Source organism: Laccaria bicolor, genomic scaffold, assembly GCF_000143565.1.
Source record: "Laccaria bicolor S238N-H82 LACBIscaffold_23 genomic scaffold, whole genome shotgun sequence".
NCBI classification, from domain to species: domain Eukaryota; kingdom Fungi; phylum Basidiomycota; class Agaricomycetes; order Agaricales; family Hydnangiaceae; genus Laccaria; species Laccaria bicolor.
This window is the reverse complement of record NW_001889894.1, coordinates 19120-43741: the sequence shown is the minus strand read 5'-3', so window position 1 is coordinate 43741 and position 24622 is coordinate 19120. Positions and strand designations below refer to the sequence as shown.

The window sequence follows — 24622 nt, the reverse complement described above, 5'->3', positions numbered from 1 at the left end:
TCGTCGTCCCCATCGTGAGGAGCGCCTGAGTGTACAGCTCACACAGGAAAAGTAAGGGTGGCCAATGTACGGCGTTAGCTGGTTCTACGAGATGATCAGTTGACTGAATTTTAGACGTGTACGCCGACGTACCCAGAAGAGTGCTGCTATTCACCTCTATGCCAAGGGGGGAACGCCTTACAGAGTCGCGATATATCTCACGTACCAATCCTCCTCCCGTTAGCACCAGAACCTTAGCCAAAATCTGTTCTCGCGAAGAAGGTCAGACGGCCGTCAAGGCCGAAAGGAAGGCGACCAGTTCTTTCCGCGCATCCGGATTTGAACGGGTTGAGGTGATCAAAGAATCGATGTGGGCAGGTGCAACGACCTTGTTCCGGCGGGTGAGCGTCTTAGAATCAAGTTTTGGTAGGGGTTGTGGCTTGTTGAAAGATGAAACAAGGGACACGCGAGGCCTGGGTTCATCATCGTCTGAATCCGAATGGTACTCGAAGTGGGCTACCTTGGGGATGTGTTCCCTTGGAGGATCAAAGACGGAAACGGGGAGGGCGTTCAAGATGTTTGCAAGGAAACGGAGATATATTGACAGAGAGCGGCCGCCGAGTTTCGAGTAGTGAGGGGCAATGAACATGTGTAGGTTTGCCACGAGGTGAACTTTGTCTTCCGTACTCGTGGAACTTGCTATGGTGGCGCTAAATTGCTCTAGGACGTACAGATCCGAGAATGGGATGCGGGATATGAAATGAGACAACGAGAAAAGTGGAATCCGTTTGGGAGAAGCGGAATGGTAAAAATGTGGGCGAATATGGGACTGATGCACGGGGAGGGCGAGGGGAAAGTGGCGAGTGGCACCGTGATGAGGGAAATGAGGCTAGGGGATATCTTGAACTGCGTAGGCTAGAGACGAACGTGAAACCCGTAAATGCGAATATAGAAAGTGGCTTACTGTCTGTCGGATAACCTGGGATATTAATGTGTAGAAGTTGCGTTCCAAGAGATAAGTGGTAATGGCTATACACGCCTACGCGCCTGGTGGCCCTAATACGCGCTTCGTCGATTCGCAGGAAAGCAGTTGGTTGAGGACTTGAATGTGTGGTGGTGCGTACAATGATCTAAAGATAAGAAACGGTCAGAGTCTCTTGATAAATTAGCTGGAGAGCGCACTGTGGATGTCTCGAAGTCGACCGCACTAGTAGCAAACTTGTCGTATGAGCACTAACCAGCTCTCCCCAGACCCTTGCAATGCCGGAGAGAACAAAAGTGCTATATCAGAGTTACTTTCGATGAAAGAGATGCCTTACAAGCCTCTCACCTTCCTCGCCTTGCACCATCTGGCTTGACCATGTCCCAGCGCCTCCTCATCCTTGCCCCCTATCAAGACCAGACACCTAAGCCCATCCAACCCAGCTACATCCCTTTCGAATGCGCCCCTCAGTCTTATCTTCACCTCCCTCGCCTCTCTGACTCCGCGCCACTACGATTGGATTCGTACAGCAGGATCACTCTTGCGTTTTTGCTCCGATCGCTCATTGCGTCGTCCTCGTGCTGCTTCGAGAAGTTCAGCCTGACTCGCGACTTTCGATGCCCCTCCAAGATTAATCTTTCGTCATTTCTCGTCGCCGAAGAGGTGGATCATCGTGGTGTTGAATGAACGACTGANAGTCCGAAATTCGTCAGGTGACGCTTGATGGCACGTGATTTTAATCTTATCTACATATGCTACTTCTCCTGAGATGCGCGTCGAGAGAGTGAATTTAGATAAGAATATATTTGTAACTTTTACAGGAAACGCAGCAAAACGATTTTGAGCACGCGCAAGAGCAACCGAGGCTGTCTGGCATCTCCACTGCTTTGTACTTGTTTGCCATAGACGGTTCTCTTGCTTTCCACCATCAGATCCATACCAATGGTCTCATCTACAGCGCCCTATGGGACTTGGTCATCGCCTATTACAGCACAAGCCATAACTAAAGGGGTACGTCCTGCCATTTTCCACAATACGCGACGTGTTTACTCATAATCCTGAAGGCAAACGGCATCGCAGATGTTCTCGTCGACGTCATTACTTCAGAAGTCTACCGTGTCGAAAACCGACCGTCCGAGGCAGGGCGGAACGTTCTAGTTCATACCAAATTAAACAAGGATGTAGTCGGGGAAGGTTGGAATGTCCGAACAGGCGTTCAGGAATACGGTGGATTAGCGGCGGTCATTCACGCTGGTGTTATTTACTTTTCACATTTACCGGATGGGCGCGTCTATTGAATTTCGGATGGTAATCAGCCAGAACCAGTAATGCCAGGTGAGTTATCATAACGTCCTCACAGATATCTTTATTGACATTCAGATATTGAGACAAAGTCCCTTATCGATACGCCAATTTCGAGCCTCACCCGTACACACCCATCTCCTCGTTTCCATCATACAGACGACACCCCTTCTGGAATCGTAACCTCGTTATGTATCATCAATACCAAGGGGAAATCCATCCATCCTCTAATTTCCGGCGCCGATTTCTACGCGTTGCCCAAGTTCTCTCCGGACGGTACCCGCCTCGCATGGAATCAATGATATCACCCGGATATGCCATGGGAGGCTGGCCAGATTTTCGTTGGCGACGTGTCCCTCAACGCAGACGGGATCCTCGCGATCACCAACGAAACCCACGTCGCAGGGGTCAAGGAGAAAATCAGCGCATGCTAGTAATTACCCACCTCCTTGTTGATATCCAATCGAGGGTACATTTCGGTCTTCAGAGTTCCACAGCACCCGTGTTTCCCAGATATCCGTCGGACCCACAGGTACCATACCTGCAGCTGCATTGAGGCTGCGACGATCGAAACATTGAAGGAGGTGTTCCAAAGGGTCGTAGTGTATAGCCGGAGTAAGGAAGGCAACCAACCCAGGTGTCGCGGTGAGGGTCAAGCGGATTTTTTTCAATCACGGAACCGAGAATGTTCCAGAGGAAAGCGACTGGACAGACCCCCCAAACATTGGTGCAAGACGAGTGCTGCAGTGTCAATTCCGATGAATGACTCTCACATGTTGGCGAGATTGGATCGGAATCATGATTTGGTAGCTCTTTCGATGCATAGAATAAGTGACCTCATGTAAGAAAACTCGATCTACCATCAAGTCTTCATCAGACCACGAGAAGAAGCCCATGACTTGCAAACACGCGGAAGGGGAAAAGGTTTGATATACCAGTGGTTCGCGCACACTGCCGAGTGCAGGGATGGAACGTACCCTCCAGTATTTATGGAAAGAGAGCTAGCCTGAATGCTGTAAATTATTGTCTTCCCAGTGAATGATATAATTCATGGGACCGGGGTGAAGCCGATATAAACGTGGATCGTAAAAAAAACTGGTGAAAGTTGGCTTTTGGTTGGCTTACTAAAAAATCATCTTAAGGGCGACGCTGTCAAGAGAGTCCAAAGCTTGATAGACGCACAAAAATTGTATGTCCGGATCAGAAGTTCCGAAGTACTAGTCGCAAGTGTGTTAGCGTAGCTCGTAACCAAAATTGTAGAAACTTAGCAAGGGATACAGCTCCAATTGCATGGAGTTCAACAGCACCGAAACATGAAATGAGTTGGGAGACGCTTGGAACACATTTATCTGCCAGGAGTCGTGTTTGCGTGGCACGAGGCAAGCGTTTCTTAGCAACTTAAGCTATATGGACAGAACCAAGACAGAACTGTGTTTTCGTGAATGGCAGACTTTTCTTTCCGGGTTGGCCAAGTAATATGATATCCGTCTTGTCATGCACAGGTTTCATCACGTATTTGCAGTCAGTTGGGTGATGAGATTAGATTAACCTGGGTCCGTATCGGATTTTCAAAGAACCAGACATTGGGGGCATGGGATTCAAGATTCAACCATGTCGAAAAAAGGTACAGTCAATGTTTGACTGCGGAACGTAGATTGGATATTAATTAGTTGGTTATAGGTTTAATCTAATATCTAAATGTCGCTAAGCAGCTTCTGACCAAAAGGGAAAGCACTCATTCTCAACGGTGTTTATGCTTGGGGTTCAGGTCCTGTCCATCCGCCAAAAGTACAGGTTCATCCGACTTTGGAGGTTCTCCCATCGCTTGCTTCAATTGCACACTATGTAGAAGCTTTGCAGAGAGCGGTTGAACAAATATGGCACTATTGAAGATGTTAAAGTTGTGCGTTGCGTTTTGCGATGGCGAGGTGATGTGATTCAAAGTTGTGGGCATTGACGGCACTCATAGGATGGAAATCGGGTCCATTTCAAACTCTACGGTGTCAAATTCGGAGACAAGACCAATAAAGTCCAGTGTCCATCAAGAGGAATGCCGAGTATAAATTGGGGAATAGTGTTAGACAAACACTTGACAAGGTGCCTCACAGCAGTCATATAACAGAAAAACAAGAATGTACGTCGATAACTGAACAGTCATCAGTCACTGGACGGAAAGAAGCGGTGGTGTTTCCAAAGTCGCTGGCACGTCTAGACTCTTGCAGGAAACATGTGCCGCGGTCCCTCCGACCAGGGTCACCTCTGAATCAGACGCGCTGTCAGAATGTGTCGCGGTCCATACATCGCTCGCCCACTGCTTCAAGCCCTCAAAGAACTCCTCGTCCTCATACTCGTCGTCCTCGTCATCCACAAACGAATCGTCCACATCCTCCTCGTTCCCTTCATCGGCAAGCTCGAAAGCCTTGAGGCAAGAAGCCGAGTCCCAAGGTGTGAGGGACTCGGCAGCGGCCTGTTGTTGTCCCATCATCGCACCAAAAGAGCCGCATGCGTCATCTTGAGCCTGGCCTCCCCCATCCTTAGGCTCAAAAGCCTTGAGACAAGAAGCTGAGTCCCAAGGTGCGAGGGACTCGTCAGCAGCCTGTTGTTGCCCCATCGCACCAAATGAGCCGGCAGCATCATCTTGAGCTTGGCCTCCCTCATCCTTCCCCCCGTAGGGCATACCCCCACCTTGGGGACTGCCGTCTGATCCAGCTTCTCCGGGAAGATGTGTCTGCCCTGCAGCTGACTTCGGCTTGTTGCCATAGGCCCCTTCAGTGAACGATGTCGGGGGCATCGCCGCCATCCAAGCCACATAGATATTGCGCACAGCTGTCATCACGAATTTCTGCGTAGGCAGCAGAAAAGGAAAATCACGTTCAAAGTTGATTGCATCCATGCCGTATAGTTGGCGGAGTTTCTTGCCAGTGTTGACGATGACAAAGTGGTACGGGACATGGAGCTCAATGGGCAGGAGGTTGGTGAAGGGGTACGCGCTGTGCTCTATGAGATTGGGATCGAATGGGCCAAGAGCGTTGCCGGTATAACGTTTGATTGACCACGAGGCCTCCATACCAGAAAGAGGGATAAGTTGATAGCGGAACTTGCAAGATCTTCCGTAGAACTAACGATGGTCAGTATTCGTTCTTCTAGCCAGGGTGGAAATGCACACACAGACTCTGGGTCCTTCCGTACATTCATTTTGTCTCTTGCTTCAGGGAGGACAGGGAAGATAAAAACATTGCCGACGTAGGTGGCATGCATATTACTGAGGATATCAAGGTCAACCGGGAGCCAAAACCAGCCGACCGGGTTGGACGCTTTTGTCATGTCGAACCAGCGGTGGAGAGTGACACGTACTGAGCAGAACATGAGTAAGTCGAAGCAGTAGTAAGACGATCACCCACTAATTTGGAGGTTCTTCCTCGTGTCAACATTCAGACTGTAGTACTTCCTATTCCAAGACCATTCCAAACAATCCATCTGTTGTCGATCAAGTAAGATTACGTTGGCCCCAGAAAAAGGATCTCAATCACCTCTTTTGAAGGTGTGGAGCCACCCATGACATGGGAGAACTCGAGGATTGTCATTTTGTCGCTGACACCGGAGATGAGGCACTTGGGTTGATGACCCTCTGTTGGCGCCCCGTGGACAGCCACAGCTTCCCGAATCACATTTGACTTGACATAGGATGCCAAGGTGGACGCGGTCTTCCTCTTCTTGGGCGTCTGATCTTTGACGTTGCGTTGAACATCGGGAATATAAGGTTGGTCGTCATGGTCCAGGCGTCGCTTCCGCTGCGTGGGGGTTGATTGCCGTTCTGCCTCCGAGTCGGTCGGAGGATCTTCTGCGTCCACCAGCTGCGTGTGTGTATCTGAGCGTTCAGGAGGCGTCAGCGAACGATTTGACATAGTGAACGTCTAAAGTGATAAGCACAAACACAATAGACGCGATGATTGTCAGTCACATAATGTGACATTGTGTGACGGAAGGCGTAACGATCCTTACCTAATACCTGCAACTTATAATTACTTAAAGTCGGCGTGATGTTCTTTCTCTTCTCTTTATGGCGAACGATGCGTCGCAAAACTCACCCATGAACCCGCAACCAGGGGTAGGGGTTTCCGCGGGTAAGGGTACGGGTTTCCGCGGGTTTGGCGGGTCTGGCTTGGGTCTGGCGGATTTGGCAGGACAGGTATATATTATAAATACTACATTTCTTGAGCGCTCTCATATTTACGAGGTCGAGAATGCATGAACATGTAACATCTACGCAAGCCGCAATTTTCTATGCCCAAGTTGGGATCCTTCACGTCCCCATCTCAATATAACAACATTACGACGCCTAATTTAGCAGTCACCTGGTACTTTCCACCTCTCGTCAATGGAGTGACCCACTTTCGGGGATGGTGCATATAGAGCTTGAGATGCTTTGAAGATAAAGATTCGACGAAGATGGAGAATTTTGGGCTGGGGATGAGGGTCAACGTATATCTGAGATCGGGATTTGACTAAAATCCTACAATAGGTGGGTTTCACTTGACAGGGGTATTGATGACGGCCAGGCGATGGTGTTCAAGTGGAGGTCCGTTGGCGGGTTTGTAATGGTGATGAACCTGTAAAGTCCAGCGAGGAAAATAGAACAGAAGAGGTGAACGCAGAGAGCACATCGCCGCTCAAACGATCTCCGAGGTGAATATAAATCGGGCATGCGGAAAAATGGGATGCGAAGAAGGATTGAGGAGCAGCACGCGAGGTATGCGGAACCAACGTGGAATAGATGAAATAACGCAAAAGTATGAGCGTGACGTTGGCGACTATAATGAAAAAGATAGAATGGAGGCTCCCGAGGGAGACTCACCTCGAGATGGTATTTCGCCGTTTAGGACACGCACAACCACACCGCAGACGTACTCGAGAGTATCTGTGGCTGTCGTTGACCAAAGGGCTGGCCTCGGATGTTGACACTGCACTTAATGTCAACCTCTCCAAGCACGAAAATGGAGTGCTGTGTTGGAACGTACGACTTGTACGAGCAACTTGCGCTTGTCGTCATAGTTCATCTGAGCGAGGGAGTCGACGGTCTTGCGCAGGGAAGTATCACCTTCGGTGTAGCGCGGCACCCCCAAGTCTTGAAGGAGCAGATTGCATCCCACACTCCATCACTTTCGACGGCCAAACAGACGACCATGGGCAAATCCAATCCAACGTAGAACACGCCAAAATCGTGCTTCAGCCCTCTTCGTGCCACTACCCAACACCTCCGATCGCTTTGGCACCCTAACGGACAAGTTGGCTGCGAAATAAGGGTTTGAAGGTGAGTTCATGCCATTACCTCTTCCGATGGCAATTTTACGATCGAATCCAGCCTCAAAACATTCCTTTATCATCACTGATCCATCCTTCAGTCTCAATTAGACTCCGGGCCTATATGAAACGAACAGAATTGAGATGACCACAGATTTTAGCCGGAACTGCTGGAAGTCAGTGAGTCCATCGTGACTCGCCCTACTCTCCTCGCCTCTGACTCCCTGTGATCATGCAAGATCAATGAAATTGGCAACCTCACTGGACATAGGAATGGCCCGAGATGTCCTTCATATTGCACGTGTCGCGATGGCGGAGTCGCCGTTGTTACGTTGTTTTATTTGTAAGTCCTGGAACTGTGCCTGTGACATTGCGTGTTGACGAGCAGAACATTCAACACAGAAGATGTTGCATGCGAGTTGTCCTTCTTGGCTTGCCAGTCGATGGCGTATCTATGAATGAACAGCAGATTATTGGTCAGGAATGTGCGTTGCGCTCACTCTTTTTCAATTGAATTCGATGATTATATGCTCACGTAGACTCGTTCCAACAGCTTTGTCACAGACACCTTGGAAGTTCTTTACATTGGGTAGTGCTCCGTCTAGTACGCTACCCCTGCACTGAAATTACCCCGTCATTGCTGGGTGAACGATCACATGTGAAGTCACGTTACTTGACGCACCCACAACGTACATCTTCATCCATCTATCGGGATTCGTCTACGATGACTTACATTCTGTACGTCATTATGCCATTGTAAACGAGGTCGACGCTACGCCAAACTGGTAAGTGAATGGTTCAAACGCGGAACGACGCTAACGAACCTTGTAAAGTCTCATCCACGGCGGAGAGTTGGCCAAGGCCCAAGAAAGATCGTTACGCGACGCCTTTTGAAGATAGCAAAACATCGCGTAGAAAAAACATCGCGGCACAGAGTGACGTCTATCATAAGGTGAGAATGTAAAAGGCGAAAAACACAAGTAAAGAGAAAACATAGAATGTACAGTGTACTTGGACAAACAGTTGGAACCAGAACCGGCAAAGAGCATTGGGTCCCTTGAGTTTGAAGTCCGACTCCGAGGACATGCCTTTGATCGAATACTGAAATCCTGGCTGATACGCAAGGCGCACCGTACCCGTGAGTCTTATTTGCATTGCAGCGCGATGCGTTCTCAGGCTGATAGCACCTAGCTACGTCCTCCTCCAGCCTGTCCTTCGGATCTTCTTCAAGTCCCCAGAAAGGGCTACGCAATCCGCGCTACACGCCCTTTTCCTCCCAACGCCATTCAAGGTCCCCGTGCAGTTGACCCAAGTTCCCGACGCGATGCCTGAAAAAGGGTTGAAGCCCGGCACATTGTACCGAGAATGTGCTGTCGCCACCTTGCAGGCGTCTGTTCCCGAGAAACTTGCGTTATCGGACCCGAAGGCTTCCTCATCGCCGAAGGCAACTGAGGGGAACGCTGGAGAAGAGGTATTGGAGATCCCGGGCGGTGGGGGGTACGGCGGGGAGGTCGCTGGGAGGCTCGTTTAGGAGGCGTAAGAGGCTTTGAAGGTGTGGGAGAAGGAGAACCCGGCTAGTGAGCAGGATGTGAAGAGAGAGGAAGACAGAAAGTGGGAACAGGAGGAGGGTGTAGACGAGGTTTCTCCGTATTCAAATGACGTGGTAGACTTCATTCCAGTACTTCTTTTTTATTTTGATCAGTTAATGTATACGCCGCGGACACGCTTGTTTTGAAGGCAAAAGGGTCGGATTGAAGACTCTATTACGACAAAATACCGTCGCCGTGAAGATACAGAATAAGTACTCCTGAAAAGGCGGTACAATACAACATCGATAGCTGGCCGCGACTGGAAGCAACTTGGGTCCCCAGAAACCACTGCGTCCACCCGCCTCGTCCATCGCAGCGGACAACTACGTGACGACATTCTCGACCCAAAACTGGTATCACGCCTTCAAAACATTGCGATTATGCGAAATCATGCAGTGGCGTAAGGATGTGCTTGGACGTCGTCGAAAGGTGGGCATTTCATCCACATTGTGACCGATCGTTTCCTTACTGAAATTTCCTTCAGCTAGAAGAAAACATTTCGCGTTGTTAATAGCATTGCAGGTGGCTTGCGTAGTTTTCAGAATGAATGCAGAAGGTTTGCAAAGACTACACGGCGAGATGGCCGAGCGGTCTAAGGCGCCAGACTAGGGACTAGGATGCTCTCATCTTGGGCTTCATTCAAAACTGTTCTCTTTTTCATTCGTAGCGCAAGGTCACGTCTTGACATGTAAGTTCTAGGACGTTAGTCTTGCTTTTCAGCTGAAATGGAACAAACACAGTTAGACTTTCTTGCGTTTCAAAACTCTAGAGCTCCAGCGGCCGCAGCCAACTTCACCGCAGCTCTTAGTTATGTCCCGAAATTCCCGCTGTGCGCTTCAGTCGTTTCGAATGTCAGTCTTTGTCTCTTACTTGTCGTCCCATTTTCTGACGATCCGCCTTCTGTAGATAACGACGTCGCTTGACTACATTTCCTCCATTCCCTCACCTCGTCCTCACTTTCTCTAGCTCCGACAGATCCACGACAAACCTGACGAAGGTCACGCATTGAAGCAACAGGAGATGCGACTTCCGAGCCGAAGCCTCTTCCTTCGTCGTTGCATCTCCTGGACTTGACAAGCTCTCCGATGGGGTCGGCGGATGAAAGGGAGGTTAATGGCCTGGGGGATTTCCAAAGGAAAAGCCGCCTACGACTGAGTTAACGGCCAGGATACGATGACGGTGAGTTGTGAATAAGTTGTCCCCGATCTCATTGTGGCTCTGAGAAACAAACGACTAGAGTTCAACCATTCATCGATCATCTCCGGGTCAGTTCGTACTTCTGGGTCATCGTGTCAAGCAAAGTCGACGGCTACAAAGTAGGCGTCCGTGTACCCGATCTCCGACTCATGGTACTGGCTTCAAGCTCAAGGGTTGTCTTCCTCGTCCAAGGATGTCGGACTTCAACGAATCCATATCAAAGGCTCGCGCATATAACGACCAAGTTCATCCAAGTTCATCCCTCCCCGTCGAGGACGCACTGCGTAGAGGATCTAGAATTCGCCGCTGGGTCTATGTACAAGAAATCCCGATGGACAGTCGTTACGTAGACTTCCCCCTCAGACCGAAAGCGTCGACGATGCATGCCCTTTCATTCAATTATCTCCGTACGAGCTTGGATCCCACAATTGAGGAATCCAATCGCTTACAAGATAACTAACCAACCACTGAGAGGGCTCTAGGCTGTCTCTGGGATCACCTTCGGAGGGTGGGCAACGTGGCTACTGCACGTAGGTCAATGACTTCGAATGTGTCAGTGGGTCGACAGTCGCACCTTTCCGTAAACTGGATATGGATAATTAGTTATATAAATTGAAAGGAGTCGGTCTATTCCGATTAGGGCGACGAACCGTTGCTCTAGGTAGAACGGCGGATCTACGCGACCTGTACGCTGCGACCAACGTCAACTAAACGCAGTCGAGATGAGAATCAGTCGCGCAGTACACCCAAGAATTGGAATCATCGGGCGGTTTGTGCGTAACGGCGCAGGGAACGTCGGGAAGAAGGAAGAAAATAGCGGTGGAGAAATAGTCGCCAGTTCAGGGTGAGGCCCAGATTGATAGGATCTGAATTTTAGTCGTTACTCAGCTTGAGCCGTCGCCAAGGACGGAGAGGGCGCTCGACGAAAAGGCTCAGCAGCTCTGAGCTTCGGCGGGACAGAACGAGCGTATAACCACATGCTGGGTGCAACCAATCGGACGTTGAGCTGGGGTCGGCGCAGGCATTGTGGAACCAGAATCTGAGTAACGAAGGAGGTCAGTCAGCCAGGCAAAAGACCAAGAGACGCAAGGTGGCAAGGAATTCAGAGGCCAGGAAAGGGAGAACGGAATGCTGAATGAATAAGTAATGCAAGACTGATAGCTTACCAAGAGGGTTATCCCCGCTCTCCGGCTCTCCGACTCAAGCTGGCGTCCCTTCCTTCTAAAAGACGTGAATCAGGCCGACGGTGACCTAGCGTGGCTCGTGGGGCTTCTCGAGAGCGCATTGGCGTCGTCGAGCTGGGCGTCACTGCAGTTGAAAAGGCATTTAAGGCAGGAACTGTCGTCTACGGCGGAATACTGACTGTTAACCTGAAATCGCGGAGTGTCCTCTCGCGGCAGTCAAGACTCGATAGGAAGCCAGCGTTGCCGTTACTCGGAATGAGACGCCTGCCCCTGCGCGGCCGTTTCCCGACTGAGCGACCCGCTGAGAGTTATCATGTCCTCAGAGAACACTCGTCTCAGCAGTTCATGCCCGCGGCGAGCATGCCCCCGCGAAGGGGCTTACAGCCGAGAAACGCTGGGCAGGTTGTGGCCTGAGTCAGAGATTTGCGTGAGAAAGTCTTGGAAAAAAAGCTGGAAAACTAAACACTCCTTTTAAGACTCAGCTCTGTACCTCCCCGACTCCTACTTGATTTGGCATGGTGGGAATAATACGGTTAATACCGTCTGCCATCAAAATGAGAATACGACCGTAACGACCAACTCTTCATCGATTTGGAATTTTTTTCTCGCCGAGATGGCCGAAAAATTTTCTTTTGATTTAAGGCGAATAAAAAAAAAAAAAATTTCTCCAATGTGACGCGTGACGTGAAGGCTTGGTCGTATTAGTACAGTATTCTCGTCGCTGAACAGAGCCTTACCTGAGCTCAGAAACTGAGAGTGCGCTTTGTGTGGCAGTCGCATTCCAACCCACTGTGCTCACCTTTTCCCAACGTTTGTGGAAGGCTATTGCATCTACGCAAACCTGTCTAGTGCAAAACATCCATCCATCAACTCGTCGTAAAAAGCACTGAGGAGGGGCACCAAAGGGCGCCATTCACGCAAGACCGCCGGGGAAGTTGGTACGGCAGGTGAACCATCCTTGACACCCAAAGTGGATGCTTATAACGTTTATTCCAGCGAAAAAATACACCAAAAAATCATCCCAACCCTTCAGTCCTTTCTGAGGTCGACCCTGGTAACTTAAAGTGTAAGTTGAAGCATACCGCCTTCGCCTAACACGGCTGGAGTAACGTCGATAGTCGTTTGCCAGAATATCTCCTTGGAGGAGCCAAAGTGACAGTCCGATCTTTATAACACAACCAGAAAAAAAGTTTGAGAGACTATAAGGAAAGAGTTGGAACATCGCTTGGACGACCTACTAACTCAATTCGCCAAAAATTGAAGCCGCTAGGCAGAATTTGGCGAAGCGATCGTGTAGAAAAAAAACGAGCACGTACACGCAAGCTCGTCCTCCCCCCATAAACATCATCCTACGAAAAATAAACTATAATCAAAGAAGAACGGCACAATTGGATGACGAACAGATGAGAATAGATTCCTGGGACATGTGCATCAGAGACAGATGAGGGAAGAGGGGAAAGCCATCTCTCTGGGATCCATTCAAGGGAGTCAGGGCCCCAAATGTCAGGGTTTCGGTTGGCTCCAATAATCGATATCATGACATTTGTATATTGGGAGGGGTATTTCATGAATGGGTTGTCCGTTGACATCTTCTAAGGGTTTACAGAGAGGCAAGACGATCTCTTGCATCCTATTGAGGATTCTGTTGGAAAAAAAAACTGGAGAGAATACTTTCACATACGCTCTGGAGAGGAATGGCACTGGGGGGTAAAGACAAAGAGTTTCTCTGACAACTGCATCGAGATATGGGAGGTGCAAGGTCAGTTCATCGTAAGGGAGGTCGGTGACCTCGCGACACAATTTCTCTCGGATGTCTGGATGCTGCGATGGTAAGTGGATTATAAGAAATAGTGCGCTCGGCGTCGTGTCCACCGCAGTGAATGTCAAAGTTTCTATTAAATCAAGGAAGTCAGAAACAGTCATTGCGACGCACAACAAGGGAATACACACGATACTTGCACAATAAGTTCATCATCTTCAAGCCTATCCTCTTCAGAAGCATCCATATTGGCTCTCACTAACAACGTCAATAGAAAAGGTTCAGAGATAGTCGGAGTGACGTACTTAGTATGCTCATGATCTCCTTATCCCGCCCGATCTGCCTTGCCACGACGTCGTCCCCATCCGACGAAGCCTTCTTCTTCGATTTGAATATTTCCAAGGATGTCTTGTGCATAGCATCGACAATGTCGTACACATCGTGCATGTTCTTCCACGGAAGTACGTCGATGATGAAGCGGCGGAATCGTGGGCTACCAATATGGCCATGTGGAACAAGTATGCTTGGATGAGCGAGACCTTTAGCCGCAAAGCCAGCCTGAGGTGACTTTGGCGCCGTCGGTTTATATGAAGATTTCGAGCATGGTTACCCTAAACGTTTATATGCCGAACTGTATGGACGTTTTCTGCAAGAGTATTAAAGGAGTATCTGCGTCAACTTTGACTAATCAGCTCAAGCATTGTTCGACTCATCCACGAGATGATGACAATCTAGAATATATTGAGGACACAGCACAGGTCTCGGTATTGCGACACACCTCTTGAGGGCCGTTTCTAACCTTCTTCACGGTAGAGTCTCGGAGCTGAAGCAACATTCCAGTTTGCAGAAATATATAAAAAACCTGATACTGACCTGATAAGTTACACAGTAGAAGGTGGGTACTGGGGCAACGTTCAACAACATGGGGACGACAGGAAAACACGACTGCTCCACTAACCCATTTCACAGAAGGTCGAGACAGAGAATACTGGGTTGAACATCTTTCTTTGCCGGCGATGATAATCCCCTAGAATACATCAAAGCGGGGAGCGTATCAAGTGTATCTACTTCACGTACCAAACGTCGACATTAGAGTGTTACCGAAGATCAGAAGGTTGCCTCTGGCGGCAAAAGCCCGCCAGTGGCAGAACCGTGAATAAGAAGAGAAAAACTACTGGATAAATCCTGATGGTTCTTCGTAGACATATATATTTATTGATCCTGCCCGTCGTGAGCGGCGATAGGGCTTTATAACAAGTAGCTGACCTTTACAATGATGAGATACAAAGCCTTCAGATCGTATACGTACAACTGGCTTTCCTATGTTGTTTAAACAAGGTGTTAGATTGTACTCTTCCCCTCTACTAGAGGTGAGTCGACGCACGCCAAACAGAGCCTTGACCTGGACAACCCCTCCGTCTGATATGCCTCGTTCAGTTCTGTAATAAATACAAGACGTGGCACTTACACTTCGCTGCAATGTCCTTGCGGAACTCCCAACGGTGAGTCGTAAAGAGCTGTCGATAAGTTCCCTACCACGTGAGGGAGGAGAAAATCAGTGTCACACTTGTGTGATGTCACCATTATGATTGAGCAAACACAACTGTAGCCAAACACGAATACACAGACTTCCTCCTCACCCATCCGGCTCCTTCTGCTTACTTCGACACACCCTCATCGGGCTTTTTCCCCCAATAGGTATGTGCTATTTCGAATACGCTCCTACAGCCCCTTCAAAAGTCTATAAATGCCGGGGGACTGAACGTCCAATCCCCATTCCCTTCCTCCACTTCTCCTCTCCTCTGCTCCCCTTCGCATCCCTCGCTACCTCTGTCTTGTAAGTCGCTGTTGTTCCCGTCGTTGAATGCTGATGTGTGTTGAATATGGCCAGGTAAACCTTTCGACGCTACTCTCGACGATGAACAACAGTTCTGTATAAAAAGGTGTGTCGGCATTTCATTCAAGGGACGCTTTTTACTTACGAATACTCTTTCAGTTACTGTAAATAAGTTTATCTGAGGTTAGAGGTCAGTGTCCGCTTATCTCGCGCGAATACATAGGTACTCACCGTTGATTTCTTCTAGGCTTTCGGCCTTGTGACGAGCGGACCCACCATATCTCAACAAGCCTCCGGGACAGATGCAGGCGATTCGTTCCTGACGTCGGGTAACATCGCCATACACCTCAGCTATCGGTGTGTCTCGGATAAACTCAATTTTTTTCTTTCATTGACTTACCAGTCCTGGGCGCAGAACACTTCTTGTCGACGTTGTCCTTGACTTGCGCGAGACGTGCTACGAAGGCGGACCCCGCTAACGCTTGGCTTTGAAGTTTTCGATGCTATCCGATGACTCTCCATGGAGGTGAGTTGTATTTTTCTTCTCATACTTGACTAGTATTCTTATTCACTTCGTCAGCCACTTCATGCTCCAGCCTTTTACGACGACGACGACCACGAGCACTAGCTCCATCACATCGACTCGTTACCCGTGCAGTAACTCTGCAATACGCTCCGCAGCCTGCCGTCCATCTGGCTCTAGGCAAAAGTGCCGTCGCGAACTTGTATCTATGTGCCGTTGCTCGTCGTCGTCAACGGCGTCCTCAAGAGGTTCGCAGCACCTCGCGCACCCACTGAGTTGCTTGAAGAAGGTTAGTAAATGTCCGTGATTCTGGTGTAGGTGGTAATTTTCAATACAAAGTCAATCGGACGAGTAGCTATAACCTCCCCGTAAATTTCCTATCGACACGACGGCAACAAACACATCTATCTGCCAGTTGACGACACATCAAGCACGACTTCCTCCACCTGTAACAAACGGATAGTCCCGCCGAATTCATCGATCAGCAAAGTATGTGTCAGAATCTTATCTGAAGGCTGAACACTTAGAGAAATCCACGCGCTTCAGAAACCACGGGTAGACTTTAGAGATAAGTCCATGAGTACGACCTTACCATATTTGTATAAGTTGCAGCTTGATGACAGACTGGCGACTAGCGAGGTGGATAAACGGCGATAATGGGACATTCAAAAGCGGTAAGTAATTATTCAACACTCAAATCCGCGTAAAACAAAAGCCACAATGTGCGGCAGATTGGCGGGGCATCAAAGACATCCCCAGCATGTTTTAAGGATCTCAATACGTTGTGCTGATGTGGATTGAAGGCGATGATGGCTAAAACTCAGAGGTAAGTTCTCATACTCTCACAACGACAAACACTTACATCTTATTTGAAGGATCAGCGTTCAAGGTGTAGGATAGGCCGGGAAACCTTCGGAAAGTGGTAGCGCGCAAAGTAAGTAATCACCTCAGCACTTAGAGCGACGTAACACTCACTTACATCCAAAAGCTACAACAAGCGACCGACTTCCAGAACATCGACGATGCGTTTGCCGCACGTCGATACGTCATAACGAGGTTTGGAGAGGTGGATGGAGGCGGTGAGGTTGCGATTCAATGAAACGAGCAAGACGAAGGTACGCCGAATCCTTCGCCTGATCTTCACACATTGACCGCACGCAGTCGTTCCGATGCATACATCAACCTAAAACTTTAAACAGAAGAAGTGCGGGGATGAGACATCTTGCCCAGATACTGATTGGCGGAAATGGGTATGTTGAGTCGACGCGATGGTGGCTCCAAACAAACGGGTAAGTACTTCTTCATGCGTAGGGTCTCAAATGACTTGACTAACCTTTTGATTCTTGCCTTTTGCAGGTTCTCAACATCGGCCAACGCCATCCGACAATCCATACGCGATCCGCGCGTAGAGATGCGGCGCGATACGTCGTGTCGAGGTCTGGGAGATTCATGGCGGGATGTGGGGGTTCGAGGGTGGCATCCGTCCGTTAAGAGGACGATGATACGTCGTTTCGGAGCCTGGAGGGGCGTACAAAAATTTTTGACCTGCTCTATCTTCCCCTGAAACCTTTCTGCCCTCCTCACATTTAACCTCGCGATCAACTCCCAGCTCTCCTGTCAGCAACGCTGGTAAATCTTGGAGTCAACAACGGCTAATTCGAGCTCCACAGGATAACGCGCAAAAATTGGACGCAAAATTCGAACGAATGGAAGAGATCATAGGAGACTCAGGCTTCGACACGATCGGAGAATTCCTCCGGATTCTATCTACAACCCTATTCGTGAAAAGTACGATCCTCGCGGGACTGCTCACGGCTTGGCTGTCGCTCGGTTCCTTCACGTCGGCCCCATCCCATCATAAGTATCTCCTTGCCCAACTTCTACATGGCCATACTTATCTTGTTCAATTAGATATCAGTCGGGGCTATCAGCTCTTTTATACTTGCGCGGAATCGTTATGCAAACGGAGACTCGCGCTGGCGCTCGGCAGATGACACTTTGCCGCTAAATCACACATCGACGTCAAACGTGTCTACAGTAGGTTTGGGAATATTCCAAGCGACACAACTGTGCGTAGGGCCCTCAACACCATGACTGGTTCAAGCCTTGCTTGTCTACGAGACTCGGTTAAGAATGCGACGGAGCGGGGAGAAACCAAGCGGTGTCTAGTGCTCGAAAACGTCGAAGAGCATTGGCAGCTGGTATACGAAGGGGGTATTTCACGTGAAAGTATTCTAAAGGTCGGGACGGCAGCAACGGCAATACGGCTCGACGATTGCAAATCTGGAGCTTTTGATTTACAAAGTCACCTCGCACGCGTCGCTGAGAAGAAATGCACTACAATGACTGTCGAAAGCATCAGGGTGGATATTGACTGGACTCATGTACACGCAATCTAATAATCATTGCATTGTTCTCGTCGACTACATTCCGGAACTCAAGCCCATCATGTCCAAAGAAATTTCAACCAGGTTTCGCTCAGCACCCCTTCAAGCATCGCATGCGCGAAGGTCGGAAAACTGTGGTGCAGCCGCTGGGAACCAACGCTGAGCGAGAGATCGAGACTCAGGGGATGGCGCGAGCGCTCTAAAGGACGTCACCTTTTGCAATGGCTTGCATGGTGCAAATCCAGCGGACTAGTAGCGGACTCTGATATGTTTGATGGCTTGTGCCAGCTGTAGGAATCGCGGATTACGTCCGTTTGGAACGATCTATAGTTCATTCGAATCGTATTGTCAACGCGATTCGAACAAACTATAGAACGTTACAATCGGTTGTGATTTGCCAGTCCTATAGCTTGCACGGTCAGCTGGTGCAAACAAGGTGCAAATTCAACGGACTTTGAAGTGTTGGATGGCTTATCCTTTGTTACCGGGATCTGTGACCGGGTGTTCAGCATCCCGAAGGCACGCATCGACGAGATCTGCGATCAAATCAGTGAAATACGCGTTTTCAGGTGTTAATGCATGGTAACAATCAGTCAAATCCTGATTTTCAGCGGCAGATGCGATATAAGTATAAGCAAAGTATAAGCCCATGGTAAGATTTCTTTCCATCCTTTCCCCCTCAAATCACTCGCTCAACGTCCTACAGGGTAAGTTCATTGTCCTACCGTCAGATTTCGTTTCATTCGCATTTTACATTGATCTAGGTGTTGAACACGCGATTTGGCCATCGACGCGGGGAAGGAATGTTGTCTTTCCACAGAAAAGATGTTCGTATTTCGCTTTCTTAACGTTTCTTCATTGCCATGCGGGCGAGCGGCACCCAAACGCACCCCGGTGGTCATATTTCTATGCCCATCCTCTGTCATGCGAGCGAGCGTCACCCATACGCACCTCGGTGTGGACCACACCCCATTCCCATCAAACGCGTTTATGCATACGAGTGAGCGTCACCCATACGCACCTCGGTGTCGTCTGATTTTTCTCCCCAGACCCCATTCCCATTGGGCGTGTTCCGTTACACGCTCATGACACGCTCCTCGCACCCACGCGCACCTCGACGTCACCCAATCTTTCTCCCGTCACGCCATTCCTATCGCATGGGTTCACGACTCCACTGTTATGGGCTCATTTTCGCTCCTAGCACCTATGCGCTCCTCGGTGTGACAATTGGTATTACAGTAACGTCGTACACTTTGGGCTAACAAGATGAGTTCCTATTGCGGTTCTGCGGCTTATGCCTTGCTGGCGAGGAGTGGGAGTTGAACTTTACCATCTTCGCCAACTACGATCGGCATTGCAATGGTCATCATTTGCCAGTATATCTCCTTGTTAGAGGGAGCAATATATCCTTTCCTTCCCCAACCTGTCTTGCAACAGCTTCATCCCCGTCCAACAACGCCCTGTTCTTTGACTCGAAAATATTCAAGGAGGTGTTGTAGATGGTATCAACGATGTCGCGCACGTCATGCAAGCTCTTCCACGGAAGGAGATTGACAACGAAGCGGCGCATTTTTGGGGTTCCAACATTAGCTAACCACCAAAAATACGAACGTATGAATGCGAATCGCAGAAGAACGGGACTTGGGCGATCAGAAGTTCAATTATCCACTGGAGAGAATTTAACCAGGAAACTCACCCTAGCTGTTTTATTGCCGCGCTGTATGAACTATGGGCCGTGTCCTCTGCGAGAGTGTCAAAGGAGTGGCCAAACCCACTCTGGCCTATCAATTCAAGCGCTGTTCGAGCCATCCACGGTACAACGTCGATCTAAGTAACTATGTCAGGAATCCGAATAAACTTGGGTAACGCCATTTACTTCCTGAGGACCGTTGCCGACCTTCTTTGAAATAGAATCTCGAAGCTGAAAAAGAAGATGCGCTCACGTTGATGTATTAAAAGTTGAAGGCGTGATACGGACTCTATGAGTCACCTCATAGAAGATGGGCACTGACGAGGCAGGCATTCAGCAATATGAAGACGCCAAAAGAAAGGGAGGGGTTGGCTAACCCATCTCGCGCATATGCGCAATAGAAAACACCGGGTTATGCATCTTCCTTTGTCGGCGATGGTACCAACTTTACACAAACTTAATGTCGAGAACAACGATTTGCCGAAAAGGGCACGATTGCCTCTAGGCAACCGGAGCCACTCAGAAAGATGAATAGTCAATGGAAACAGGAAAAACTTACTGAATAAATGCTGATGTTTCTTCGTAAACATATTGATACTATAGAACACTAATCGTGAGCAGAAAAAAGGCACCAAGAGCGCTAATTTACCTTGAAAACGATATGGTGCAAGGCCTTTGGATCGAATACGTATAGCTGGTTTTCTTAGATTGATTGAACAAGGCGTCAGAATGTAATCTGCCCGTATGAAGAGTTAATGGACACCCAAGAGGGCCTTGACCTTAACCACACCTCCATCTAATATACTCGTGTAAAGCTTCCTGGGTCAATGCGGAGTATAGCACTCACACTTCGCCACGATATTCTGACGGAACTCCCACCCGCGGGAGGATATACGTACGGCGTCACACTCCCCGAAAGGGGATAAGGCTCATCCTCGACACTGTGTCGAGGATCAGAGGACGACAAGAGGACGAGCAACACAGTTGGACACATCCCAATTGGGTGAGGTGACGAATGCGATGTCACACGTCACTACCCCTCTCTTCTCACAACCACCACGACCATCGACGACCGGCCACCAGGATCCACCACCACGATTGAGGAACGGCGACGACCACCAACGAACGTCCACGGGGCCCACCACCAGGATCGACGAACGGCCACGAGGGCCCGCCAGCACCACCATCGACGGACGGAGACGAGCGCCCACCAACATCCACGCGCGCCCAGCACCACCATCGAGGAACGCCGATGATGGCCCACCACGATCTCTGACGATTGGGTACCAGGTCCCACCACCACAATTGACAAGCTTCTATGTACGGCCCACGCCCACGATCGACGGATGGCCACGAGGGCCCACAATCGACGGACGACGACGAGCGCCCACTAATGTCCACGGGGCCACGGGGGCTCATCACCACCCTCGACAAACGGACATGGGTGCCCACGACCACGATTGGCAAACCCAATCGCACCATCGACAATTCCCCAGCCTGCCCCCATCCTCCACCCCCACTCTCTTCCTCGCATACCCCATATCACCAGAAAAACCTCGTGATGCCGACATAACATGACCCAACGCCCCCCTCTACGAACCAACACCGACGTGTTGAGCTTAACGCCAGCGTGCACAACCAGCCCCGACGTACGAACACAACCTGAACGCGAGCCCAAAACAATCGATTAGCAAGGGGTCGTTATTGAAGGGGAGACGTGGTGCTCCTACGTTGATACTTCCTACTTCTACATATGTAGGTATACTATTACCTTCCCATGTAAAGTGTTTCTCGTAGATAAGGAATACATATTATATTGCCATTTACCCAGGTACAGAAGGACTTGGACAGGGGGACTTGTAATAAAAAAAAAGAAACTGAAGTTGGCCAGATGAGCAGGCACACGATGACATAGATTCGACACATTCAGATGTGTCGAACACATGTAAAATCGACACATTAGAAAGGAGGAACACATCAATGTGTCGGCAATTTACCCTATGTGTCGCGTTATGACCCTATGTGTCGCTGTCCCGATTTGGGGAGTGTGTTACTTTTCGTATACACTGAGAACGGACCAAGGGACTTTTTAAATTCCCACGCTTGACTTTGTTTCGGTATGCGTTTCATCGAGAAAGCTCAATTTTGACCCCTTCAAATTTTCGAAAACTTGAGTATCTACTACCGTCTTGCAGCATTTGCTGGCTCGGACCAACCATGTCTATTGTGATAGAAGTGGGTTTCATCGCGCACTGCACCTCATGAAGTTCTTGGCGGCAGATAGTACAGGCAAACCTCGGACGGCCGCAGTTCTTGGGCATTTTGGCCGCACAACAAGGAAGTATTTAGATATGGTCAGGCAAGACTTGGCAGAGTCGAATGGTACGAACCTCTATGTTAACGGTCAGATACTTGACGCTTCACGGATTTAAGCTACTCGAGGCTCAAGCCTCAAGGCGTCGATTCAAACGAGATTTATCATGTGCGGTGAGTCATGCTCTAATGTTGTAGTCGCTTGGCAGAATCACTTATAGCACGAAGCACTGTGTCAACGCTCAGATACTCAACACTTGTGGGCGGATTTAAAGCTGCTCAACGCGTCGATCCAAACCGTGACGATGTCAAGTTATGTGCGATGAGTTAGACTCTGATGTAGAAGCCACGAACGGCAGTGCAAACTTAAAGCTGCTCCTCCTCAAGGCAGCTCAAGGCGTCGATTCAAACGATATTTATCATGTGCGGTGAGTCATCGGACTCTAATGTAGTATCCGCTTGGCAAAATCACATATAGTGCGAACCACTGCATCAATTCTCAAATACTTGACACTAGGCGGATTTGAAGCTGCTCTAGGCTTCGATTCAGACAAGATTATCATGTGCGGTGAGTCAGACTCTAATGTAGGAGCCGCTTGGCAGAATCACATATAGTATCGACCACTGCGTCAATGCCCAGCGCTCAGATACTTGACACTACACGGATTTAAAGTTGTTCAAAGTGTCGATCCAAACGATATCAAGTTGTGTGCGGTGAGTCAGACTCTAATGTAGGAGCCGCTTGCAGAATCACATAGAGTACTAACCAGTGCGTCAACGTTTCGTCAACGCTGAAATAATTGACACTACGCGGATTTAAAGCTGCTCAAGGCGTCGATCCAAACGATATCAGGTTATGTGCGGTGAGTCAGACTCTAATGTTGTAGCCGCTTGGCAGAATTTCAGATAGTACCAACCAGTGCGTCAAGGCTCAGATTCTTGACACTAGACGGATTTAAAGCCGTCGAAAAGCCAACGTCACGTAAATGGTTTGAGTTGGTGGATTTGGCGTAAATTGCATCTATTGCTTGTTTGGCAATCCCAGGTGAAACAAATATTCGCAGTAAGGTGCCATCGCGAATGGTCCAAATGTGGTCCTAGTTCAAAATAATAAGTTTCTCGTTCACATGTTTTATTAACTTGTAGGTAATAGGGAGTCTGTCAACTATGAATAAATACTCCTTCATAAAATTTCTCAAAGAAGTGGTCAAGCAATGGTAAAGAAAATACAAGAGGGTATTTGGAATTACAAGCGGATCACATTCGTGAAGACAACGTTTGCATTGCTCCGTGTTTTTTCCCTTATTCTTGATGTGATGATATGTATTTCAAATTATACTACGTATTTAGGTAGTTATATACTTGAATCCAGAAGCCCTCGCGTGTTTGCGAGGGTCCCTATTCAACCCGAGTGTCACGACGACCTGGACATTTCAACAGGGTAACGAGCATGAACGAGCGGTTAAAATCTCGAAAGATCAAGGAAAATTCTTGGATATAGGCAATGGCTCGCTGCTCAGATGGTTGTGTGGTTCATTTCCTTAGGACGAAGAAGCTCATGCAAGTAAAAAGTCAAGTTGACATCCATCGGAGACGCTTCACATCAATTCACATTAATCAACAGTGCCCTCAGCAACTCAAACATCCAAATTGCCTGCGATTACCTGGCGGGCTTGCCTCCTTGACCGGAAACAGGTTTTCTTTCTGTTGGCTGATCTGCGAGGAGGATCAGAAGCGCCGTGCTCACCAAAATTATCTGCTCTCCCCGAACTTCGTAATTGAATGCAACGGACAAAAATATAATTGATGGTGTTGTACATTGTCCCTAAACTTCAGCTAGCATCTTCCCTACATAGCAAAAAAATCATTTCATGTTGATCAAACTAGAGACAGTCACCATCTACGATGTCCCAGATTCCAAAAACACCGCCAAAGTAACTCTGTTGTACAGGTAATCAAGCTCAACGAAGCACATTAAGTGGGGGAAGCACAACGCACATTAACGCAAGACATGGCGCCATTGAAATGCAACCCATTGAAATTGGCCGGCGTGGAGGAAAACATGACGTTCCATCCGTCCGCGTAGTCGAGATTCATCAGGTGGGCGTCAAAGCGCTATCACAAGGAAACGTGTAAGTTGCGACTGGGCACGAGCACAGATGAAATGTGCGTACCCGGAGACCAGATCCTGGAGCCGTGCATCCCTATGAAAAAAATTATCAAATAGACGTAGAGTAGTCTAGTCATCCACTGAACTTTATCCGTAAATCCTTCCCACCAAGGACGACACCCGCCTTCGTCAAAGTCGACTATCCAATGACCATACACCCCACGATCCACTCCCTTTAATTTGAGTATTCAGTCACAGTGGAAATGCCAGGAGTCAGCCAAACATACCTTATCCTCGCAATACGTCGGCTTCATCTTCCGACCATGAATCTCAATCTCCGAAGTCCAACACGCCTTCATAGGATCATAGCCACCAACCAAGGGGCCCATCTTCGCCCAATACTTCCTCGTTCCATACCATTCGCAATGCTGCGAGCTCTCCAACGCCAACCGATGAATCTGAGCACGCT

General features: G+C 48.9%; 13 protein-coding genes across 13 annotated transcripts; 6 read left to right on the top strand and 7 right to left on the bottom strand.

Annotated features, from left to right (window-relative positions):
• Nucleotides 1-262: 262 nt before the first annotated feature.
• Nucleotides 263-1359, bottom strand: LACBIDRAFT_303043 (uncharacterized protein; the record flags this gene model as incomplete). Its single annotated transcript, XM_001883814.1, has 5 exons — nucleotides 263-868; nucleotides 944-958; nucleotides 1023-1080; nucleotides 1162-1260; nucleotides 1310-1359. 5 exons carry the CDS (start codon nucleotides 1357-1359, stop codon nucleotides 263-265), a joined length of 828 nt encoding a protein of 275 aa, XP_001883849.1.
• Nucleotides 1360-1903: 544 nt separating this feature from the next.
• Nucleotides 1904-2259, top strand: LACBIDRAFT_303042 (uncharacterized protein; the record flags this gene model as incomplete). Its single annotated transcript, XM_001883924.1, has 2 exons — nucleotides 1904-1972; nucleotides 2026-2259. 2 exons carry the CDS (start codon nucleotides 1904-1906, stop codon nucleotides 2257-2259), a joined length of 303 nt encoding a protein of 100 aa, XP_001883959.1.
• Nucleotides 2260-2289: 30 nt separating this feature from the next.
• On the top strand, nucleotides 2290-2565 carry LACBIDRAFT_303041 (uncharacterized protein; the record flags this gene model as incomplete). The annotated part of the gene is made up of 2 exons (XM_001883923.1): nucleotides 2290-2296; nucleotides 2342-2565. The coding sequence occupies 2 exons, from the start codon at nucleotides 2290-2292 to the stop codon at nucleotides 2563-2565; spliced, it is 231 nt and encodes a 76-aa protein (XP_001883958.1).
• A 181-nt stretch (nucleotides 2566-2746) lies between these two features.
• Nucleotides 2747-3159, bottom strand: LACBIDRAFT_303040 (uncharacterized protein; the record flags this gene model as incomplete). The annotated part of the gene is made up of 2 exons (XM_001883813.1): nucleotides 2747-3073; nucleotides 3124-3159. 2 exons carry the CDS (start codon nucleotides 3157-3159, stop codon nucleotides 2747-2749), a joined length of 363 nt encoding a protein of 120 aa, XP_001883848.1.
• Nucleotides 3160-4004: 845 nt separating this feature from the next.
• Nucleotides 4005-4217, bottom strand: LACBIDRAFT_303039 (uncharacterized protein; the record flags this gene model as incomplete). Its single annotated transcript, XM_001883812.1, has 1 exon — nucleotides 4005-4217. One exon carries the CDS (start codon nucleotides 4215-4217, stop codon nucleotides 4005-4007), a length of 213 nt encoding a protein of 70 aa, XP_001883847.1.
• Nucleotides 4218-4273: 56 nt separating this feature from the next.
• Nucleotides 4274-6168, bottom strand: LACBIDRAFT_294852 (uncharacterized protein; the record flags this gene model as incomplete). Its single annotated transcript, XM_001883811.1, has 4 exons — nucleotides 4274-5381; nucleotides 5432-5616; nucleotides 5665-5740; nucleotides 5794-6168. The coding sequence occupies 4 exons, from the start codon at nucleotides 6166-6168 to the stop codon at nucleotides 4425-4427; spliced, it is 1593 nt and encodes a 530-aa protein (XP_001883846.1). The 3' UTR covers nucleotides 4274-4424.
• Nucleotides 6169-7257: 1089 nt separating this feature from the next.
• On the top strand, nucleotides 7258-10227 carry LACBIDRAFT_329677 (uncharacterized protein; the record flags this gene model as incomplete). Its single annotated transcript, XM_001883922.1, has 13 exons — nucleotides 7258-7466; nucleotides 7726-7744; nucleotides 7836-8049; nucleotides 8104-8302; nucleotides 8330-8349; nucleotides 8398-8516; nucleotides 8588-8702; nucleotides 8749-9054; nucleotides 9403-9553; nucleotides 9696-9709; nucleotides 9821-9841; nucleotides 9874-10004; nucleotides 10120-10227. 13 exons carry the CDS (start codon nucleotides 7258-7260, stop codon nucleotides 10225-10227), a joined length of 1626 nt encoding a protein of 541 aa, XP_001883957.1.
• A 2506-nt stretch (nucleotides 10228-12733) lies between these two features.
• On the bottom strand, nucleotides 12734-13102 carry LACBIDRAFT_303035 (uncharacterized protein; the record flags this gene model as incomplete). The annotated part of the gene is made up of 3 exons (XM_001883810.1): nucleotides 12734-12800; nucleotides 12851-12883; nucleotides 12936-13102. 3 exons carry the CDS (start codon nucleotides 13100-13102, stop codon nucleotides 12734-12736), a joined length of 267 nt encoding a protein of 88 aa, XP_001883845.1.
• A 197-nt stretch (nucleotides 13103-13299) lies between these two features.
• On the bottom strand, nucleotides 13300-14383 carry LACBIDRAFT_303034 (uncharacterized protein; the record flags this gene model as incomplete). Its single annotated transcript, XM_001883809.1, has 7 exons — nucleotides 13300-13426; nucleotides 13485-13551; nucleotides 13599-13851; nucleotides 14072-14116; nucleotides 14167-14195; nucleotides 14252-14320; nucleotides 14371-14383. The coding sequence occupies 7 exons, from the start codon at nucleotides 14381-14383 to the stop codon at nucleotides 13300-13302; spliced, it is 603 nt and encodes a 200-aa protein (XP_001883844.1).
• A 1926-nt stretch (nucleotides 14384-16309) lies between these two features.
• On the top strand, nucleotides 16310-18052 carry LACBIDRAFT_329675 (uncharacterized protein; the record flags this gene model as incomplete). The annotated part of the gene is made up of 8 exons (XM_001883921.1): nucleotides 16310-16327; nucleotides 16457-16479; nucleotides 16554-16587; nucleotides 16884-16942; nucleotides 17010-17135; nucleotides 17263-17441; nucleotides 17572-17722; nucleotides 17758-18052. The coding sequence occupies 8 exons, from the start codon at nucleotides 16310-16312 to the stop codon at nucleotides 18050-18052; spliced, it is 885 nt and encodes a 294-aa protein (XP_001883956.1).
• An 813-nt stretch (nucleotides 18053-18865) lies between these two features.
• Nucleotides 18866-19241, top strand: LACBIDRAFT_303029 (uncharacterized protein; the record flags this gene model as incomplete). The annotated part of the gene is made up of 2 exons (XM_001883920.1): nucleotides 18866-19040; nucleotides 19090-19241. 2 exons carry the CDS (start codon nucleotides 18866-18868, stop codon nucleotides 19239-19241), a joined length of 327 nt encoding a protein of 108 aa, XP_001883955.1.
• Nucleotides 19242-19406: 165 nt separating this feature from the next.
• LACBIDRAFT_303028 (uncharacterized protein) lies at nucleotides 19407-20150 on the bottom strand (the record flags this gene model as incomplete). The annotated part of the gene is made up of 5 exons (XM_001883808.1): nucleotides 19407-19680; nucleotides 19737-19867; nucleotides 19917-19961; nucleotides 20019-20047; nucleotides 20108-20150. The coding sequence occupies 5 exons, from the start codon at nucleotides 20148-20150 to the stop codon at nucleotides 19407-19409; spliced, it is 522 nt and encodes a 173-aa protein (XP_001883843.1).
• A 1592-nt stretch (nucleotides 20151-21742) lies between these two features.
• Nucleotides 21743-23144, top strand: LACBIDRAFT_329673 (uncharacterized protein; the record flags this gene model as incomplete). The annotated part of the gene is made up of 10 exons (XM_001883919.1): nucleotides 21743-21775; nucleotides 21926-22112; nucleotides 22164-22217; nucleotides 22265-22360; nucleotides 22390-22471; nucleotides 22496-22611; nucleotides 22717-22757; nucleotides 22866-22906; nucleotides 22931-22962; nucleotides 23089-23144. The coding sequence occupies 10 exons, from the start codon at nucleotides 21743-21745 to the stop codon at nucleotides 23142-23144; spliced, it is 738 nt and encodes a 245-aa protein (XP_001883954.1).
• Nucleotides 23145-24622: the final 1478 nt, after the last annotated feature.